Raw genomic sequence first — 21,255 nt, forward strand, 5'->3', positions numbered from 1 at the left:
CAGCCCACTACACCCTTGCCAAGCCAGTCCTCTGTTTACGTCAGTGTTTAATTTCCCCTTCCATCTGCTGTTATAAAATGGCGACTGTACTTATAATAAACCAATTGTTTGTGTTCATTGTGTATGTTGTGGGCACTGAATAAGGAAAACAGTCATCGTAATGAAATATGTGCGTCGAGTTTTTAGACACAAAATGGTGTTTATAAAAGTTTACTCCACCCACAGCTGGGACTCATGTTCGAAGTCAGCATTGTGTTGCTGTACTTGTAGTTAAAGTACTACTAATAGTGGACACAAAAGGGAATATACAGTATATATATGGTAGATATCAGCTGACACGAAGACAAGAAGCACCGATAGAAGTAAGCAGATGACTAGTCAGTCGGAAGTCTGACAATGCAGGTGGCTAAAAAGTACACAACCTGAAAAAGAGTAAATGTTATGTGGAGACCGAGTGAAAGACATGACGATGCCAATGAAGAAGAGGGAGAAGAGTAGAAAATGGTGGAAAAGACGTCAATATTATAAGCATTGGCTGAAGTAAAAAAAAAAAGTAAATAATTAATAACAAGTAAAAATAAGTAAAAATGTATCAATAAATACTAGTAGTAGAAGTGGTAAGGAAATAGTTTAAACACTAGTAATAGCATTAACACCATTATAACAATTGCTGCATCACAGTAGTAAGAGTCGTATTCAAAACTTCCTTCATGTGTTTTTTTTCTGTTCATCCAAGGTCTGATCATGGGGGCAGCCACTAGAGGAAGCAAACAAAGACTTCTCTCACTCCAGAAACCTTCTCCATCTGTACTGGGGAAAGACTCATGTTATGGAACTTCCTCCACCATGTCCCATCCCATGACCTCCATCTGCCCTGAACCCCCAGGGGAGCCTCCGAAGGGCAACCAGACGAGAGACCCATGCCAGCAAAATTGGCTTCTTCAGAAAGAGCAGGAAATCTACTTTGAGTCTCTCCCAGACGGCCTTCTCGGGGAGAGACTCAAAACACCCCAAGGAGCACCTAGTTCTTCTAGTCACCACCCAAGGCTTGCGGCCACAGGTTACTGGAGGAACGTGGAATAACAGATGAATCAAAAGCTTTGACTCCAGATTAAGCTCTTTCAATAACATTTGAAATAGAATTTAGCAACTGTTATTGATAGTTGATGTGCTTGCTGAAATAGAAAGTAAAACTAACTCAATTGTTGTCAAACAGTTTATTAACAAAAACAGCTGCCTTTGTATTCTCACAAATGTCTTTTAACGTTATGATACTTGACGTTTTGTCAGATTTGAGGGAAGACACGACTTTGTCTGTAGCAACTCTTATACAGTATATTGACAAACACTGACATTGTCTTTCGTTTATTCCACGGCCTCTAAAAGTTGACTCCTTTGGCACTCGGAATTGAAGAACTGGTTTATTCACTTCAAGTGGAACAATGGTCAGGTTTTCCCCTCGGGCGTTGGCTTCATTAAATAGTTTCACTTTTGGACTCCATGTTGTTGAACAGCAAGTCCAGTCCAACATGGCGGCGTTTCACAGTGTTCTGATAAGCACCCCGGCCGTGCTTTGTTTTCGTCCACGGCTTTCATGTAAAGGATTTCTCTGGATCGTTCCGTCAACATTTATATGGATACATCGATTGCAGTCCTCAAAAAGTAAACTGCGTCCCAAATTAATTTTCATTCACTTGACCATCGAGCGTGTTCACGTTATTCTGGATTACTGTGTGGTCTGTAGTGCCACCCTGTGGTCAGTATGAGAACGTGCTGGTGTTTGTGCGTATTCCAACGTCAGTAATTCGTCACTAACAGACCGAGGGACACCGAGATTGAAATGTCCCGAGTTATACAGAGCGGAGATTAACCTGTTTCATAGACGGTAGTCAGCACTAGTGGACTGTGAAGCCAAGCAAAAGGACCGAGACAACGTACAAACAAACAAAACAGTGAGATGAGAGAAGGACATGTTCCGAAAGGCAACAGTGATCTTTAACTTGGAAGTCAATTGCTACAAAAAAAATCAATCTAAGTACGCAGAAGAAGGGCAAAATAGAAATTTAATGGAAAGTTAAATAAATTATACATGTTTAAACGTGCGCGTTTCCATCTTTCTGACAGAAATCACTTGAGGCAAACTTCGCTCATCCGATGACACCCAAACTGCAGCCCACAGTCGGATCAGCTGACTGTCGCATAAACTCAGGCTTCACGATGAATTCTGAGAAATATCCCAGGTCTTCTATCGAAGATGACTTTAACTATGGCACCAACGTCGCTACAGCAAGTGTGCAGATCCGCATGGGTGAGTATATTTTCTGACGTTGGCTGTTTTCACTGAACAGAAGTGCGCGGTGTAGCTTAGCATCTAGCTACGAGCGCTAGCTCCACATTGCTAGCGCTCGTAGGCTCCTACGTTCTATTCGTAATCGTTGTGACGTGGAGCACTAACGTATTTCGATAATTATTTTTGATATTCAACAAGTATTTGGTTGTATACATGTATGTGAAGCACATAAGTGTTAATGTTAACCAGTAATACTAAAGCTATCTCGGAAAACACGTCTGTTCAAAACATAAATGTGCAGTTTATTCATTGCACTCATGTTAGTTTATATTTATTCAAACATTGTTGTAAAAATAGAAGTATGAAATACGTCTTTTACATTCTTTTACAATACAGTTCACACATATGTAAGGTCATATTTCAAAATCACTGGTGTAATACTTTCTCATCTCAACATTCTTCTCATCTCCTCTGGTTTACCGTCAGACTTCCTGCGGAAAGTGTACACGCTCCTCAGCCTTCAGATCGTCCTGACGACGGCAACATCGGCTCTATTCATGTATTCTGAAACCCTGAAGGAGTTTGTCCATTCAAGGTGATAACACACAAAACTAGGGCTGCAACTGTACTCACTAACTGAGCGGTCGCCAACTGCTGAGGCTCCGGGACCATTGACTATTCAAACCACAGTTTGTGCAGTTGAGATGTTGAGTTTCAAAACAGCTATACAAATGTTTAGTGTTCACAACACTATAAACGGACGAGTCGCTTCACACCATATGCCAACAAGTTGACTAACCATTAAGATAGTCAACTTGATCAATCACCAGAAAGTTTGCTATAAAATCAATTTTAGAAATGTTGATGAATTTTGCCAGAGACGATTCAATGTTTCCTTTTTAAACAAATTGTGTACAAACAATAGGTGTGTTAAAAATACTGTCAATATGCTGGCCGTTGCATTGGTTCTGTCTTCTGTTGTCCAATTATTGCACTTTGTGTTTATTGTCATGTCCAACACTGATGTGCGTGTTCTGCTCCCTAGTCCTGCCATGGTTCTGGTTCCTGCTCTCGGCTCTCTTGTTCTACTGGTGGCTTTGGCCGTTTACAGACACCAGCACCCAGTCAACCTGTATCTGCTTCTTGTGTTTGTAAGCTAAAAATCAAACGTGTCTACATTTAAGAAAGAGACTGAAGTGAAAATTCAAGTAAAACAAACACATGAGAATTGTTTTGAGTATGAATTTGATACCGTTTTCCTTTGTCAACAGACACTTATGGAGGCAGTTTCTGTAGCCACAGCTGGTAAGATTTCTATGCAATGTGTGTAGTTCATCATGTTTGTCTTTTCTGACCGAGTTCTTCTGTGTGCAGTGACATTTTATGACTATGCAACCGTGCTGCAGTCCTTGTTCCTTACCTGTGCTGTGTTTGCTGGCCTGACAGCATACACCTTCCAGTCTAAGAGGGATTTCAGTAGAATGGGAGCTGGGTGAGTTCATCATGACCACATTTGAAGGTTTGTCTCCAAATGTGAGCCAGTGTCAGATTTGTTTAAAACTGTGTTCTGCCTGTTTAGACTCTTCTCCTGCTTATGGATCCTTATCATTGTTGGCTTCATGAGGGTGAGTTCTTTACATTTTTCAGTCACAACCGTGTTTATTCTGAAGGCATGGCAGCTCTCTTGTAAGCCGTGGTGGCGCTCCATCATTGTTTATTTGAAGCATTGCTACACTTTCTGATGATGTCACGAGTGGAAGTGTTTGGCACAAAATTTCATTCAGCTCAACCAGCCAAAAACCAAACTGCCATAGCCTCACTTCCTTGTCCAACATAACTCCTGTTGCCCGAAATTCTATTCGACTCCCCACTTGCATTTTCACATTAAAAAGCAGTCCATTCCTCTTTCTGTCTTCTTTCTCCCGTCTGGTCTACTGCAACTGACATCAACAAGAATTGTCTTTCACACCTCCAACGTGGTCAGAACTCAGCAGCGAGGCTTCTGCAGCACACTACCCCAGTGTTTTACTTACTGCATTGGCTCCCTTACCACTGAAGAATTGACTTTGAGACTTTATTCATAACTCAGAGGTTGTTTTGGCCTTGTCCCCGACTACATTGTACAACTGCTGACCCCCTCAAAGCCAGTTAGGATCCTCAGTCCCTCTAGTTGTCCCTAAGGGGCTTTTCACACTGCGGGTTCTGAGTCCGATTTGCCCCCTGCTGTGCAGCCTCGCACCTCTGCACTTCAGGCAATGCTCCTTTTTTCTTCCTCATCTGGTGGCGCTCTGTGCAAAATAGCTGATTTGTGACCCACGATGAAGCACGTCTCAAGGAAGTCATCATCAGCCCCGCGCAACCTATTTACCGCCACCGGCTTGACCACCTTATTTCTCAGTCACTTCTTAACATTATGAGTTGTCCTCACCTCGGATATTTAGAAGAATTGGTCGACGCTTCAAGGTACATTTGCTCTCTGGCACCACCAAGTGGACATCAAGTATAAGATTCTGCAAGCATGAACTTTTGTTGCCCAAAGCTTTCAGTAGGATTGTCATCAACAGTATAAGACATAGATGGGGATAAATACTATAATGGTGTTTGAGAAACATGGATGAGATGAGCAGACACAGAGCAAAATTTTCATTTCAATTATTTTTATTCAAAAATAAATTTTTCATTTATCATGTTTGTGTGGGGTCATGCTGCACACGTAGTTTCCAGCATCTAGCGCTGAGTCGCCTGATGCGAGAACTCACCACCCGCTGAGAGAATTTCTAGAGACAAAGTGCAGGTCTCCAGCAGGGATCAAGTATGCGGCCAAAACCTGACTCGCTTGTGTTCACATCTTGGACATCTTGGACATCTTGGACGAAAGAGCTTTGTCTCGAGACAAAACCCGCTGTGTGAAAGCGCCCTAAGACTTAAGTTTAGAGGTGACTGAGCCTTTTCTTTCAGGGCTAGTCATCCCTGGAACAGTCTGTTAAAGGAGCTCCATAATGCGACATCTACCTCCACCTTTAAAACATTCGTAAAAACTCATTTTTATAGCCTTACAATAATTCAACATTGTCCAAACTCCCATTTCACTGAAACATTAGCCGACCGCATTCATGTCTCCGTGCATGATTATACTATGTGCAAATGTAGAGGCTCTGATCTTACCATGTTATTGGCTTTATACTAGTTTTTACGTAAAGCAGTTTGTGAACGACGTTTTGAAAGGTGCTATGTAATTAACCTTTATTGTTATTATTCTATAATCTTGATCTCTTCTGTAGATCTTCTTTAACAATGACAGCTTGGAGCTGGTGATCGCAGGGTTCGGAGCGTTTGTCTTCTGCGGCTTCATCATCTACGACACCCACCTGTTGATGAAGCAGCTGTCCCCCGAGGAGCACATCCTGGCCTCCATTAATCTGTACCTGGACATTGTCAACCTCTTTCTGCACATCCTTCGAGTGCTGGACTCCATGAAGAAGCACTGAGAAATTGCACTAAATGTAAACGGCTCTGTTAATCATTCCAGATGTGGCATGGGCTTCTGCAGCTTCATACTTTGGGTCATGTCGTTCATTTTTCTGGGATATATGTTGCTAAATGCTTGGCCTTTTGAGAACACTAAAACACAAAATCTGAACATGATTTGAATGTTTTAATATGCTTTTTTGGGATAACCTGCTGTAAATCATTCAAGATATTCACATTTTATGTTGATTCAGTTATGTGGTGGATTTTGTGTGACGCATTCTTGCTCCTATTGGTGAGTGTGTAGAGGTGTATCATATTGTCAAGTGGACTACGGCGTCCAATGTAGACTCAGAAGTCAGTCTTTTATGCTGCGTGTTTTCCCTCCTGTAGCATATTTTTATGTTTATAAAGAGTGGTTGGGGTAAGGACATGCGGGGTGATGATCATGAACTGTAACATGTAACCCTACATGTGACCTGAGTCAAGTTCATGATCTCATGAGGTACGTATAGAAGTGATATATAGGATCCCAAAAAGTGCCACCTATGGCGTAACCCTCACGGAACCCATTTTATGTGTTGGACTGCCTGATGACACACTGCCTTTAACACCAGGTCATGCAGTGGTAGACAAAACTTGACAGAGTCCATTATAACTACAACATGCCACATGGAGGCTGACTTCTGTGTCCCAAAAGTCTGGGACGCAAAAGTCCATTCGATGATCGTCGATATATGAAGCCTTAGGGGTAACATTGTGTTGTTTTGTGATACCTTTAACCAATTTCATATATTTGTGTAAGGGTTATCCAAGAAGTTTGACTATGCTTCAACCTTGCCACTTTCATTTTCATATTTCTTCTAGAATTGTAATTTACTTATTTTGATGTAGCTGTTGTATGGTGTGATGATGTGAAGTTCAAGCAATGAAGGAATAAATTCTTTGATGATTTGAACTTGTCTGTTCAGGCTATGACTACATCCCATTTGGGCTGTTTATAAGTCCAGCAAATATAATTGAAGATTGTTGGTTTGATAAAAATGGAACCTTTAGGGCTAACATTGATGCTTGAGTCAGGGTGATCAAAGCAGACTGTCTTTCATACCATTTTCTTTTGATGTCATTAGACTTGAGTCTAGAATGACGAAGCGCATTCAGCGTCAGTCTAAAGGCAGCCGGATCAAAGCACAAAATCTTTGATGCAAATTCCCTTTTGACATCACGAAACATAGTCAATGAGAACAACCTGACCTTTAATGCATCTTCTTGACAAAAGTTCCCTTTGGAATTGCTCAGCATATAAATAAGCAGTTTGCAGTTTCAAAGTTCCACAAATAAAATCAGCTGGAATAAAACCTTCTTTTGGCTTCTTGACACCAACAAACAGTTGGGCCAAAAACGCAAGCAGGATGGTACCGAACGAGCCAACGAATGACGAGCTCTACTCTGAATTAAAAAGTTTGGGATTTACACCGGGACCAGTCACTGAAAGCACTCGACCTATTTATCTGAATAAACTTAAAAAACTTCAAGAGGAGCAACGACATCAGAGCAGTATGGAATGTGAGGCGTCGATTTCTGGCAGCAGCAGTGGAGGACGTCATGATCACCAAAGGTCCAGAGGAAGACCTCCAAGGAAATCGGTAGAGTTGGGACATGAAGTGACGCCAAAAAGAAGTGTGAGACTTGCCGTGAGGACACTTGACTACACCAATGACATCATCATGGAGGAATCTATGCCAAGCAGCTTCAGCATTACCCCACAGAACTCGAGCCTTCTCAACTCAGGTGAGCCTGCTGCTGAACCAAGAAGACGCAGTGCTAGACTGGCCAATATGTTAATCACTGATAGTGGCAACGACAAAAACGTGAAGCAAATAGGTCAGTGTAAGTCAACAGTCCTCGATAAATATTCTACTGACCGTCGCTATGAAAATCCAGCCAGGATGTTCCCCAGCGCCAGCATCATGCCTGATAGCACGGATGGTGGCCACAGTGAGACAGTTGGGACCCAAACTACCAACAATAACATCACATATGTGACCTCTGGTGGCCATATTGAGACAGCAGGATGGCACTTTGGGACCTCAAAAATGGCAGCGAACATGAGCATGGAGATACCAAGTGCAACATGTCAGCAGGGAATACAAAATGCCCGGTCCTTAAAAAGGATTGCCTGCAGTATGGAAGGATCTGGGTCAGCCAACCAATCCGGAATGCAACTCACGTCTAGTGAGAAGCCAAGCTCAAAATGTGCCGTCCAAAACCGTACATCCAGGATATCTGATGCTGAACCACCGCAAATGGGAAAACGCATCAAGATGACAGAGGACACCAGGACTGTAAAGTGTACCCGTGGTGGTAACCACGTTCCATCGGAGTTGAGCAATCCTCCAACCAAGATTGGACAAATGGAAAGAACCCAGGAAATTACGTGTGACACCTCAGAAGACTCTGATTTGGAACATCAGGGCCTGCTAGGAAGAGGGATCCTGACCCTAAACAGCACTGCTGGTAAAAGACGCGTCATGTCAAACCCTCCACCACCCAACAATGACATTGTGGACCCAAGCTCCCTCAGAAATAGTGGCTGGGGGTCAATGATAGACCTCTCAAAAAGTTGGTTTGGTGACAAAGGTAGCGCAACATTGCCACCGCAGCCTGACAAACCGATTCAGGATCCCCACATCTTCCCAGCTCAACGCAAATCAAACCTTGAAATGAAAGATCATCAAAACAAATCCATGGGCAGTTTAGCATTCAACATGGACAACTCATTTGGAGACTCTGCAATAACTGATGGCAAATGGAATGAGGACGAGGTCCTATATGTCCGCGAACAGCAGACTCCAAGACCACCGCTGTATTCAGCCCACAACGCTTCCTATGGGGTCTGTGGCAATGAGTCCAGGAGGATTACCTTGATGGGAAACTGGAAAAACAAGGATGGGCTTAGAAACAGATTTGAGCCCCAGCATTATGGACAATGGACTTCATCCAACAGAGAAGGTGCTCCAATCCAAAGCTGCCCCAGGACCAGGAGCATGCGGCCACAAAAGACCAGCGACATGCCTCAATATAACAGTAACTTCTCATACAGCCAATTCAAGAGCGATCCCTTCATTTCAAAGAAGCATCAGGGCATGTCCAAACGGAGAGGGAGTGAATTCTCTGGTGGGTCTACTTTCCAATATCAGTCTATGTTTCTGGTCACAGTAGTCTGCCTCTTTTTCTTGGTTCTCGGTCTCATTTATCTGAGGATGACTGGGTCTTCATTCCCTTTTAAGAGTTTGCAGTGAACCGGAAAAGTGTTTATATTGATATTATTATATATTATATATATGTGTATTATATTATATAAGTATTGTGCATTTATTTACTTTAACGGGAAAGCATTGTAGTCATGAGACAAGTCTTTAGAGTTTCAATAAAATTGATGTTAAATTATAAGGAGAGTATCAGGGTCTCTGGTGATCATTCATCTACATTTACATACATGTCAGCCTATTTCTATGACACATTTAGCTACGTGCACAGAGCAGAAAATTGAATTTTGCATCATTGATAGTGAATTAGACTGCATTAATTACAGCACTTCTGTTTTTTATTTATATCTTTTAACAGGGAAGTCTACAGAACTTCCTCAACGATCAAGGTGTCTTGCACAAGAGATTAGAATAAAAGGCACTAAAAGCATATCTGTACACACATGTGTCCTTTCAGACAGAAAAAATATAATATTTGTACATTTTAATTATTAATTTAATTAATTTCAATATTAAATTTAATAGTTTGAAATTATAAATGTAGCTACTGAACCTTAAAGCTATTTTGTAATTTTGAAAGCTTTTACATTACTTTTTTTTCAATTACGTAATAAGGTTCTCCCCAAAACACTTGTAAACTACGCAATAGAGCACATATCGCAAAAGAGCGTACAGTATTAATATAGTACCACGGACTTTTACAGGGTTGGTGATGTGGAACCTTTTCTGTCGGTTGTTCTCTGACGAGAACCGTTCTTCTGTTCCCACTTTACCTTGCGTCACTTCCGCTACGCAGCCTTCTGCGAGAGTTTTGTCCAAGATGGCGTCGGCGCTGCTAACGGACGATGAGCTTTTCTCCGAACTGAAGCGGTTGGGTTTCTCTCCGGGCCCGGTCACAGAAAAAACTCGGCCTGTCTATCTGAAGAAACTCAAGAAGCTTCGCGACGAACAACAACAGCGGGATATTATACCGGGAAAACCCCGAAGTAGAGGGGGCATCAACAACACCACTGGCGGCGGCAGCAACACGGCGGGATCCAGGCCAACCAGCCATGACGTCACGCACCTGAGTTCCAGCAGGAGACCGGGCCGGAAGTCCGCCGTCCTCGGCTTCAGCTCGGACGAGTCGGACGCCGAACCTCCACAGAAGGGAAAAGGCTCACCGGTGGTCAGTAGAACGGACCGGCGCTCCAGTTATCAACTCAAGATAAGGCCTGCTGTAACGCAGTCTGTGGTCAGCGGCAGTCAGCGTGGCGCCGTGGGAAGCAACAATTCGTCCCCGTGCCCGGACGGTCCAAGACGAGTCTCGCTTGGTTGGGGAGTTCGTGGCAAGTCGACTCTCGAGGCCGAGGAAGACGAGTCGGGGGGCGAGGATGGGTTCGAGAAGGAAAAGACATCACGGTCTTTAAACGGTAGTAGGGCGTCTCACTTGAATGCTAGCGAGCTAGCTGGCAGTTACTCAGACTCGGACGAAGACGAGGTCGGACGCCTGGGCGTTGGAGACAAGCGGCAGGAAAGGTTCGAGTCCAGGCGGACTTCTTTTTCACCACACGGTGCCGTCCGAGGGGCTCGAACAGAAGGAGCCGCCGGTGGGGTCGGCACAGCCGCGAGTCAAAACATGGTCCGAAGCAGGAGAGACGAGGAGGACGGGGACGACAAATTAACGGGACCAGATTTGGGCCTGTCTGGAGGCTCGGTCACGCACAACTTTGCGAGGAAGCCAATCTACGTCTCCCTCTCCGACAACCACGGAGGAGACGGGGACAAGAACAACCACGTCCCCGGGGAGGACGGTGCTTCCAGGAGCAGGTTCAGCATCGGCTTGAGACCCAGATTCTCCAACTACACCAGTCTCTCTCAGACCTACCGGGTCAACAACTCCAACCACAGCGGTCCAAACCACTCTTATAGCCCAGCACTGACAAAGAGAAGGTCGCCAGTGCGTGAGGAAGAGCTACTCCAGCAGTTCAAAAGGGAAGAGGTGGCGTCATCTGGAAGTTTCAGTGCCCACTACCTGTCCATGTTCCTACTCACAGCCGCATGCTTATTCTTCCTGCTGCTGGGCCTCATGTATCTGAGGATGAGAGGTTCCGGATCCTCTCATAGCGATGGAGTCAGTGAGTATCCAACCCACTTTCAGAGGCTGTATATAATTTGAAATTGTGTATGTGTCAACGCAGATCATGATAGATAGCTTTTATTCAAAGGTGCACACTATGTTTTCACTTAGAGGCCCAACTCAAGACAACAGCACTAATCCTGAACAGTATTGTGTTTGTCGTTTAACACAATTTACCAATTGAAACATGTTTTACTGGCCATTGCATTGTTAATTTATTAATAATCTCTATCTCTTTTTCTACTCATTTCTTGATCTCAGTGCTGATCCTGTCTTTATTCTGATTTAAGTTGCAAAGTATTCATAAATGATGAAATTTAAGTGTCACAGAGCAAGTATCAACAATAATGCAAGGAAAATGCGTTCAGGCATGCAGCGGAAGTGAATATACAAAGAGGCATTATATATTTGAAAAATTCTAGTATGTCTATCATAAACATACATAGATGCGTACATTTCCCCATGGTGGGAAGATGCAGTCTATCTGTCATCTATCAATCTATCCATCCATCTGTCTATCTGTCAAGCATGTGTGTATAAAACTTTGGTTTTGGTTTTGGGGTTGATGGAGTTATTATTTACAGTTGTTGTTGGAAAAGTATTCTAAAGTTACAAAAAATGAAATTCATAAATTAGAGTGACTAAAAAGACCTTTTCGTTTTTTTGTGTTGCAGTTCGTAACCATCCATTTGGAGTGGAGTTTGAAGAGACATATGTAAGTGTTTTTTCTTTCTGTTACTAATCAGATTTTGATGCTGCTATACCTGTAGATTAGATGGCTCAGCATAATAGATGCAAAGATATGTAAATAGATAATGACAAATTGTATAAATAAGTCATTTTATAAATAGATAATAAATAAATGATTCACAATCAACAATGGTTGTCAATCAGTCTGATCAGATTTTTCTGTTGTACGATCTGACAGCACTGGGCAGAGAGGAGCATAGAAATCACTCCTTTATGTGACCTAGGTGGGCTGGAGGGGGTGAGACAGGTTGGCCATCATGGATGGCGGCTTTGCCGCAGTCCTCTTGTCACCCACCTCCTTCATGCCTAGAGAGCAGCCCTCGACTGAGCTGCCCCCCTTCACCGGTCTGTCCAGCCTCTTTCTGTCTCTGTCCTTAATACCTCCCATAGAAAATGGCTGATGCCACTATAATGTCATAGAAGGCTCTCGGGACCCTTCCGTGTGCCCCAGAGGACCTCAACCTCCTGAGCAGGAAAGGTCTGCTCTGCCCTTTTTTTTGAAAAGAGCATCCATGTTTTTAGTCCAGTCCAGTCTGTTGGTCAGATGAACAGCCAGGTACTGAATGATGCCACCCTCTTGGTATCACTACCCAGGATGTTCACCAGTTCAGGTGGAGAGTGTTGGCGCCTGCAGAGGACCAGCTCCTTGGTTTTGCCCGCGTTGATCTAGAGGTGGTTTCTCAGGCACCAGTCCTGCATTAGACCCGTGTACTCTGTCCTCTCCGTCCTTAATGAGACTGACGATTGCAGAGTCTTCTAAGAACTTCTGCAGGTGACAGGATGGGGGTGTTAAGGGCAAAGTCTGTGGTGTAGAGGGTGAAGAGTAAAAGAGCCAGGACTGCACCCTGCGGAGCCCCTGTGCCTCAAAGCAGGGTGTCCGACACACAATCTCCAGTCCTTTGTCATCTTGATTAACATCAAATGTCTGCTAGAGGGTTTCTATCTTTATGTGCAAAGATAAATATCATTCACCTGTTGAATATATTATACCTCCCTCATGGAATTTAGAGAGCTATGTTGACATTTAACATTGATTATAAGGAAGTGCAGCTAAGGAACAGGATCAAACAGGGTCTCTTATTGTCTGAGACTAGTTGCACACCAAGACTTGAGCCAGGCTAGCAATGTTTCTCTTGCTCTATGAACAAGTACTCTTTCATTTATACAATCAAGGAATTAATTTTTAGCATCACTGTGACAGGTCACAATTTGGTTTTGGGTTGAATGAGAGATTATAATAGGGATGCTCCGAAGTTTTTTGCTGCTGATCAGCGATACCGATCACATGGATTGAGAATGAATTTCTAATCAATATGATGAGGCCATCTGTGTCCATGATTTGAGAAAAATAACTTTAAATAATTTTAATTCAGACACGTTTTTATGTACCTCTTCAAGGTGGCAAAATATAGAAAAACCTTTGAAATATTTGATGTGAGACGTTGCAGGTGAATCTCTGGAGACTGCTATGTCTGTGAAATATTTACGAGAGCGGGACTCAGAGACAGTGAGCACTGCATTTATGAAAGTTTCCACATCGGATGCTTTCAAAAGTTTCAGATTCAAGTGGCTGACAAATGCTGCACCTGACTCCAAAAGGGCGACGGATTCGGTCATTTCCGTTTCATTCTCCACGTAAACAACACCTGAGAAAGGCTGGTCATCAAGCTCAGTGAAATCAATAATTATTTCTTATCATTACGAATGTCACGCTCGGACCGGCGGGTGTTGCTAAGCATGAGCTGCGCCAACGGCCTACTGCTGAGGAACCAGCGGTCTCACTGTCATGAGCCCAGAAAACTCTCTGTGCACCGTCAAGTGTCAACGCTTCAAATGGCACTTCCTTGCACAGCATTTTCCTGTACATGTGCTGCAGGATGTAAACTTTACATGGAAGATTGAAAGAGACCCTCCACAGCAGACATGCCGCTGCTTAATGAGCAGCGAGTAGGGAGGAATAGGAGTAGGACGCATCACAGACAAGGAGGCTTCATCAGAGTGCCGGCTGTCACACGTGATCAGTTGTTGTGGTCGGCAGTGACAGGTAGTGACCTGCATTCCCCAATCACACTGAAATCGGCCAATCACGATCGGTGACTGATCAATCAGAGCATCCCTATTTAATAATAAAATAGCCTGTCTTTTTTTCTGAATGCAAAAGTCTTCCAATATAATTTTTAAAGTAATAGTAATAAGTCATAAAAAAAGTAGCGCATGGAATATATACATGTATGTGTTACATCTGCCAAGTATAAAGGCCTTTTCAAATAAGATGTACTGAAGATGTCTGTTTTTGTGGGGTTAACAGTTAACAGTTATGAATCTATTTTTAAAAAAAAGGAAAATGCTCAATCAGAAAATTGATTTTGGGAGGTTAAGCTGACTTTCTTGTCTGCTCAGTCTAATGAAGCCTCAACTTGTTTCATTAGACTGAGTCGTCAGACAGATGAGTTATAGTGTTCCTCACCGTTTGTGCATTCGGCTCAGTACAGACGGACACTCTTGACAAATATCGATCCGTGATTTGCAACCAAAATAACGTAGACACTGGAAACGAAGACTTCTGATTGATGGAGTCTTGCTAACCATTCTGAGTTCATAGGAGCAGAAAGTCGTGCAGTGCTCTGAACCAGAACAGCTGACGTTTGTTCGATTGAAAAGTGGACGCAGTCGTGCATAAGAACATTTGATGGAGCTCTATCGTCTACTGTGGTGAATATATCAAGCACCTGTGGCATTCACTATGCTGCAGTAAATTGATGATTGGCTGCATTAATAGGCGTAATGAGACTCCACACATCCACAGACTCTTATGTGCGCTCGATGGACATGCACAAGCTCGCAATAGCAAATAGCAACAGAAACACCTCACCAATCATCACAATATATAATCATTGATTCTTTATTGATTCTGAAGTTAACGGGGTTGAACTTAGTTCTACAAGACATTGTCACGTTGCGTGGATCCGACTACTGAAGTGAGCCTTTTCAGAATAACCTCTCTTACGTCTGGCCGACTGCCGGACTCTGGTCATTTGAAATCACAATTAACTTGGATATAGTTTTAGTGATGAGAAAGAAGACCTGAAACTATTTTTTTGTCTTGGCTCAGATAATAAATGTAGAAACCTTTTTTATCAGAAATTGCTTTGAAGGTCCTACTGTATATGGAGAAGGTTATCTCACTTTTCTGTTGTCTTTGTATTCAAACATGTTAAGAAAATAATTCTTCTTCCTCACAGGACAAGACACAAAGGGACCTGATCCTGAACCTACTCCTCAACCTACATGATCACTTGGCCTATGTTGCAGGTAACAATTACAACAGTTATAAAATCAGACTCATGTGGTTTTCATTTTGGAACATACTCTCTATGTCTGCAAGTCTCGTGTTCTTGACGTCAATGCATAGTCTGTAAACACATTTAATTTAAGAACATACTCATCAAAGAAATGCCTTGTGAATGCAGGTCAACACGACTGTGAAAGCCAGCAACATCCAAAAAGAAGTCTGATGATACATGAGGTTTCGCGCTATCTGGAGGTTTGTGCACGTCCTTTTGTCACGCTGCCATGCTGTTTGAATCAAAGGCCTTTAGAAATTCTATTCTGGTTATTACACCTCAGCTGGTCAATTTTCTGACCATTGTAAGTTGAAGATTGTTGTCTTGTCTCCAATGTTGCCAACAAGTCTAATGATTACAAAATAACTTGAGTGTTAACTTGTTGGTCACGAAAAAAACCCATTTTAATTCACCAAAGATTTCACAGTGAGAACACACATGTTGTTGTTGACCACTGTTTTAAAACAGGCAGTCATGGTACTTTTAGCCCATTCATTTTTATCGAGTCTTGTTTATTCTAACTTTCTCTCTTTTTTTGGTGTGTTCATATTAATCCCATATATCAGAAGAAACTAAATTGTTATTATAATTTGGCAAAATTTGGTCAAACTATCCAAAAGTCTTTGTTTATATATTGTTGTTTTGTTGTTGTTCAGTCGAAGAATAAGGAGTACCTAACCGTGTTCCATAAAGCTCTGGAGTGGGTGAGCTGGTCCAAAAAAGATATTGGAATAAGGTAAGACTATCAGGAAAAGGAAAAACGTCAAATGCTTATATTTGGTATTGATCATTTAGACCTAGGAATAAATTGTGATTCTTGACATTGCGTCTTGTTTTTTAGGCTGCTTGGAGAGGATGGTAGTGCTGCATCCATTCCATTGTCTGAGATCCGTGCGCTGGAGTCCACCCATCCCAACATGCCCTTCATCTGCCGGCTGCGCAGAGCCTTCTTCAGCGTCATCATCAAAATCCTCCTGGCTGCGGCTGGTGAGGAGAATCATTCAGGCTTTTCATTTGGTTTTTTTGGGGGGGATTTAGACAGGGGCTACGGCAATAAAGGTTTTTTATTATTTTGATGCTTTTCCAGCAGCAACCACAGTAACTTTGCTGAATGTGATCAGAAGGAGTCCCATCACCTGACAGATGCTATAAAATAAACACGACCGGTTCATTGTTCCCTGAACAAACACGACTCCACTGCAGCAGATTTCCCTTTGAACATTTCAAGTTTAGCCTAGGGGCATGGGGCAGACCCATGGGTATCAGTGTGAGTAGCGATACTGGTATCGGTAACGGGACATCGCTAATAATTTATGTGTCCTAGATACTTATTTGACAAACAGTGTTACACCGTAATTATTGTCTGCACAAAGTGTATAGTGCAACACAAAAATCGCAATTGTGTTTTGTTTTATTAAAGGAAAAATGTTAAAGCATTTTTGCCAAGTATCTAAAATATAAAACACATTTTAGGAGCTGTATTTAATTTTTCATCTTAAGGCTACACTTGGGAAGATTTTTTTGCTTATTACTTTATAATTCAGCAGATGGGAGATTAAAATTATAGCCAATATTCCAAAGCGGTAAACTTCAAATGTGTGAGAAAAGGCTCTACTTTAAAAGAACATTACGGGATAAATGTTTGATATCAGCTAAATGTTCTTCTTAAATTTGTTCATCAGTTGTTCAAATAATAGACCCCACCAATCTAGGAAGGGAGGTGCGTGGTGAGCAGTTCGTCCAAAAACGTTTTACTAACAATGGAGTGCAACGTTCAGCTTGGAACTTGGCTGTGGTCGTGCTTGATAGGGCAGCATCGAAATCTGTGTTGCTGTTAAGTCCAGTCAGTGCTGATGGATAGCTCTGTGAAGAATATCACCATTGGCCAACACTTCTCTTCATGCTGGTGTTTAAGTGCTCTACACACATATAAATGAAGGGGAAAAAGGCTCACGGACTTCAGGAGTTCAGTGTTTTAATCGGTGTTTGTCAATTGTGTGTTTCCAGTGATAGGCTGCGTGGGCGGTGTGGTCTTCTACATGAAATATCGGTGGAGACGAGAGGAGGAGGAGACCAGGCAGATGTACGATATGGTGGAGAGGATTATCGGTACGTAACAACACACGTACTACTGAGATTTGGTGTCGGCCAGTGGCTGTGGAATTTACCCCTGCTTCAGATTTGGCCTGAAATTGCCAGCTGTCGCAGTCTGGAGGTGTGGTCTGTAAACAAGGCAGACAACCTGTGAACGAGCCGGGCTTATACATCCCTCAAGGAGAAGTGAATTTATCAGCCCTATAGTGAGCCTATGAGGGATCTGAACAACTCTGACTTCCTCCTTTGGGAAGCCAGGCTTAGCTGAAAATCATGTTCATGTTTGGGTCTTGAAGCCAGACTGTAAAGGTGAATCAGCAAAATGCACGTCAATCAAACCTCCTTTGTTGCTGCAGCGCCACCCAGTGTAACTGTAACTGTATTTATAAACAGAAACTGCTGGCTCTACACTACCCTGAAGGGATGTTGAAGGAAGTATCTGTCACTATATGTTCATGGCACTAAAATGTAGTTCTCACTTATTTTATTACATTTTTATTACAATTTTAAGTTAAGTTTTAATAATGACTGCTTTTGGTTATTAAAGTTTTACTCGTAATTCTCATATTGAATTGATGTATTTCAACATATTGTGTCTCTGAAATGAATGCTGTACTGATGCTTCATGTCATTTTCTCCTAGATGTGTTGAGAAGCCACAATGAAGCGTGTCAAGAGAACCAGGACTTGCAGCCATACATGCCCATCCCCCACGTAAGAGACTCCCTGGTCCCACCTCAGAGCAGGTCAGTACCAACTTCATTGACAACTCGGCTTTTGAGTGTCTGGTTTACTACAGTGGCAAATGTTGCTACTGAGACCAGATGGGTCTAACAGAGCTGTTATGTCTTGTTTGTGCAGGAAAAAGATGTCCAGAGTTTGGGATCGTGCGGTGACCTTCCTTTCTGCCAACGAATCCAGGATTCGTACTGAGACTCAGAATGTGGAAGGATCAGACTTCTTTGTCTGGAGGTGGATCCAACCTCCAGTCAGCAGTGACAAGACCACACTGGGCCCATCAAAAGTGTGGCAGGGGAAAGGTAAATGGCTCTTACATACGGCGGAAATGTTACTTCCACGATTAAAAACCAGCAAAATCTATAAAGCACCCTGTTTGTTATTATGCCGATGTCTTGCTCTTTGGAATCTTTTCTTTTCTGGATTTTCAGAAATTGGGCTAATTGTTGTTGGAAGAATTGTTTTATGTTTGAGGACCCGACAAGAGGTCGAACATTGCTGTGTGGTGTGGCATGATGTTTTGTTACAGAAATGACTGAAATGTGCCTGAAAACATAGTGGACTAAGGCTGCACCCTACTCCTCTAAACCATTGTCTCCCATCCTGCAGCTTTCCCTCTGGACCGCAGAAACTCTCCGCCCAACAGCCTGACGCCTTGTTTGAAGATCAGGAACATGTTTGACCCCATCATGTAATGTTCACTTCTTCTCCCAACGTCAGAAAAAGTTTCCATGCTCATGAAACCTTTTGTCTGTGTGACCAGGGAGGTGGGAGAGAACTGGGATCTTGTCATCCACCAGGCCATTCTGCAGAAGTGCAGCGACAACAATGGGATTGTCCACATTGCCGTTGACAAGAATTCCAGAGAGGTAGAATCCATGTGCAGTGCTGTCAAATCACAAACTTGACATGACAGTGGGTTTATCATGTTCTCTCCTCGCCACAGGGCTGTGTCTACGTCAAGTGTCTCTCTGCAGAACACTCGGGGAAAGCCTTCAAGGCCCTGCACGGCTCCTGGTTTGATGGTAAATCTCAGCTCCTGAGACTTGTTTTTACGGGTCTGGTGACAGTGACATCAAATTGAATTGACAATTATTGAATACGTACGGATATTTCTCAGCCAACGTTAGTTCTGCACGAAAGTGAAGTCTTTTCCCTGATGCAGACTGTCGAAACTAAATGTCAACTACCCCTTTTTCTCTTGCGCCTTTTCTTTCACATTAGTGTTACAATCCCACTTTTGCTCTACTTGAGCAAAAAAACTTGAGGGAAACTTGTTTGCTTTCCCTCAAGTTGCGTTGAAGTGTGAGAGACATAACATTGGAATTAGTGGTATCAAACACTGATATTTAGCTCACTGTCTTTTGGATCAGTGTTGTTCTGTTCTGATTTTACTTTTCTTTATGAAAATGTAAAAAAAAAGATGCTTTGTGAAATGTTGGTGGTCAAATCATGTTTTACTCCGGCAGGTAAACTAGTGACTGTGAAGTACCTGCGTCTGGACCGGTACCACCAACGCTTCCCGCAAGCTCAGAGCTGCGCCACTCCACTGAGAGCCTCCAGCCTCCATCCAAACTCCACGTCTCACAACAACTCCTCGGTCTCCTCCTGATAGAGGGATTGCTATGTGCCGCCCCGTCGTCATGGCAACCAAGTTTGCTGCTTCTTAACACTCAACTTTTTTTTCGTCAGGGACTTTTTTTTTAGTCCCACACTTGTCAGAGAAGCTACACATTCACTTCTCTTATATACAAAATGTTCTCACAAAGCGGAGACCAGGGCATCTCCTCCACAGGATGATGTCATGGTGATGTCATCAGCCTGCTGTTTGGATGCGACTTTGCGTAGAACAGTGTTGGTGTTGTTTTCCCTGGAAGATGCCTGCTGCCCCGGAAGGCCGCAAGAGGACAGGGTGTAAATAGATGCAAACAAGGCACAAGCTTTATGAAATAATCTGCAATTAAACAAACCATAAGCTCATTTTTTGTCTTGATACTCGCTTCTCACTGCAGAATAGACAAACCCACTTTTTTAAACAGCCATTCCCTTAATTTTTGTCCAGTATAATCCCCATGTTGTTGTTTACCATTTCCCTCTGTCATTTCTCTTCTGGATGAGTTCATGCAAGTACTCTATATTTGTAATCCCCAAATCCACTGGGATTCACGCAGGAGGACTGAGGTATTTGTCCCCCACACACAGGACATAACTGTCATTCTTTTAATGCAGTGGATTGAAAGTTGCAGTGTGATGTTAAAATATTGACACAAAAAAACTGCTGCTGTGAAGCAGACAAACCCAATCGTGCCTTAAATTTGTGCTTTTTTTTTAAATGTGGGGCACTGCATTATGGGGGAATGTACTGGGTTTTAAGAAATGTGGGGGAAAAAAGGTCAAGCGCCGCCTGGTATAGATGTAGTTTTGTTAGTCACTGTCATATTTTGTAGCGACTTCAGTTGATATATTAAGAAACCAAATGCTTCTCTCTATTTATTATTTTTCTAATCTCCCATGGTGATGTAATATTTAATGTCACTGCCCGTAACATGTTTTTCTTTTGTGTCCTCTCGTCATCGATCATCATTGCATCCGCTTCCAGACTCTGGTCAGGATTGTGCAAAGTAAAGTGAACACTTTTCAGAAATAAGCCGGTTGTTATTTGAGTGCATCACTGGAATCTATTTTTGTACGGCTGCAAAGAAGCGGATTGTAAATGTTAACAGCTCCTCTCTGGACTTTTGTACGCTTCCTTGTGGGATGCATTATTTTCCTCGGATGTATTTTTTAATGTACGTACTTGTACATGGACATATTTCTTAATGTGTACAAAATATATATGCAGCTTTATTTCCACGGCGTTGTTTGGATTTACCAGTGTCCCTTAGCTGCTAGACAGTGGAGGGAATTGTACAAAATTGCAGATTTCTAAATAAAAGATTCACACGTTTTCATGTGATTTTTTTTTTTTTTTCCCATTTGTTCTAATGGATAAAAAAGCGACCATCTCTGCTTCACTGCGTTTCACTTTTCTGTTGATCAGATGTGTTCTTTGTGCCATTTTTTCATATGCCTGAAAGGTATAGGAGCAGTGGTTCTTCCTCGATGATCTCTCCTAGATGGCGAGGTACAGTGTAGTTCTTTAGGTGAGGTGAGAGTTGGAACATCTGCAAGTAGTTTGAGAGCG

The 21,255-nt window shown here is 42.6% G+C and overlaps 2 protein-coding genes across 3 annotated transcripts; both read left to right on the plus strand.

Annotated features, from left to right (window-relative positions):
* The first annotated feature begins 1,711 nt into the window (after window positions 1–1,711).
* On the plus strand, window positions 1,712–6,716 carry tmbim4 (transmembrane BAX inhibitor motif containing 4). 2 transcript variants are annotated; one of them, XM_053864065.1, is made up of 8 exons: window positions 1,712–2,035; window positions 2,125–2,308; window positions 2,777–2,885; window positions 3,336–3,441; window positions 3,562–3,595; window positions 3,665–3,782; window positions 3,870–3,915; window positions 5,572–6,716. In XM_053864065.1, exons 2-8 carry the CDS (start codon window positions 2,155–2,157, stop codon window positions 5,776–5,778), a joined length of 774 nt encoding a protein of 257 aa, XP_053720040.1. In that variant the 5' UTR covers window positions 1,712–2,035; window positions 2,125–2,154; the 3' UTR covers window positions 5,779–6,716. The 2 variants fall into 2 exon arrangements, with proteins under 2 accessions (XP_053720040.1, XP_053720041.1); XM_053864066.1 differs by having other exon boundaries at window positions 1,712–2,308.
* A 3,016-nt stretch (window positions 6,717–9,732) lies between these two features.
* Window positions 9,733–21,008, plus strand: lemd3 (LEM domain containing 3). The gene is made up of 13 exons (XM_053863929.1): window positions 9,733–11,144; window positions 11,821–11,861; window positions 15,139–15,208; window positions 15,367–15,440; window positions 15,897–15,976; window positions 16,082–16,227; window positions 17,248–17,349; window positions 17,977–18,079; window positions 18,195–18,373; window positions 18,681–18,762; window positions 18,835–18,940; window positions 19,018–19,096; window positions 19,541–21,008. Exons 1-13 carry the CDS (start codon window positions 9,740–9,742, stop codon window positions 19,681–19,683), a joined length of 2,610 nt encoding a protein of 869 aa, XP_053719904.1. The 5' UTR covers window positions 9,733–9,739; the 3' UTR covers window positions 19,684–21,008.
* Window positions 21,009–21,255: the final 247 nt, after the last annotated feature.

The sequence above is a fragment of the Synchiropus splendidus genome, chromosome 4, assembly GCF_027744825.2.
Source record: "Synchiropus splendidus isolate RoL2022-P1 chromosome 4, RoL_Sspl_1.0, whole genome shotgun sequence".
NCBI lineage: Eukaryota > Metazoa > Chordata > Actinopteri > Syngnathiformes > Callionymidae > Synchiropus > Synchiropus splendidus.

Bases quoted from the DNA above. Each gene is read 5' to 3' on its own strand.
- tmbim4 (XM_053864066.1), top strand. From the start codon at position 2,155: ATGACACCCAAACTGCAGCCCACAGTCGGATCAGCTGACTGTCGCATA. The intron at 3,596-3,664 runs GTAAGATTTCTA...TTCTGTGTGCAG, and splicing joins AGTTTCTGTAGCCACAGCTG to TGACATTTTATGACTATGCA. The intron at 3,783-3,869 runs GTGAGTTCATCA...CTGCCTGTTTAG, and splicing joins TTCAGTAGAATGGGAGCTGG to ACTCTTCTCCTGCTTATGGA.
- lemd3 (XM_053863929.1), top strand. From the start codon at position 9,740: ATGTGGAACCTTTTCTGTCGGTTGTTCTCTGACGAGAACCGTTCTTCT. The intron at 11,862-15,138 runs GTAAGTGTTTTT...TCTTCCTCACAG, and splicing joins TGGAGTTTGAAGAGACATAT to GACAAGACACAAAGGGACCT. The intron at 15,441-15,896 runs GTTTGTGCACGT...GTTGTTGTTCAG, and splicing joins AGGTTTCGCGCTATCTGGAG to TCGAAGAATAAGGAGTACCT.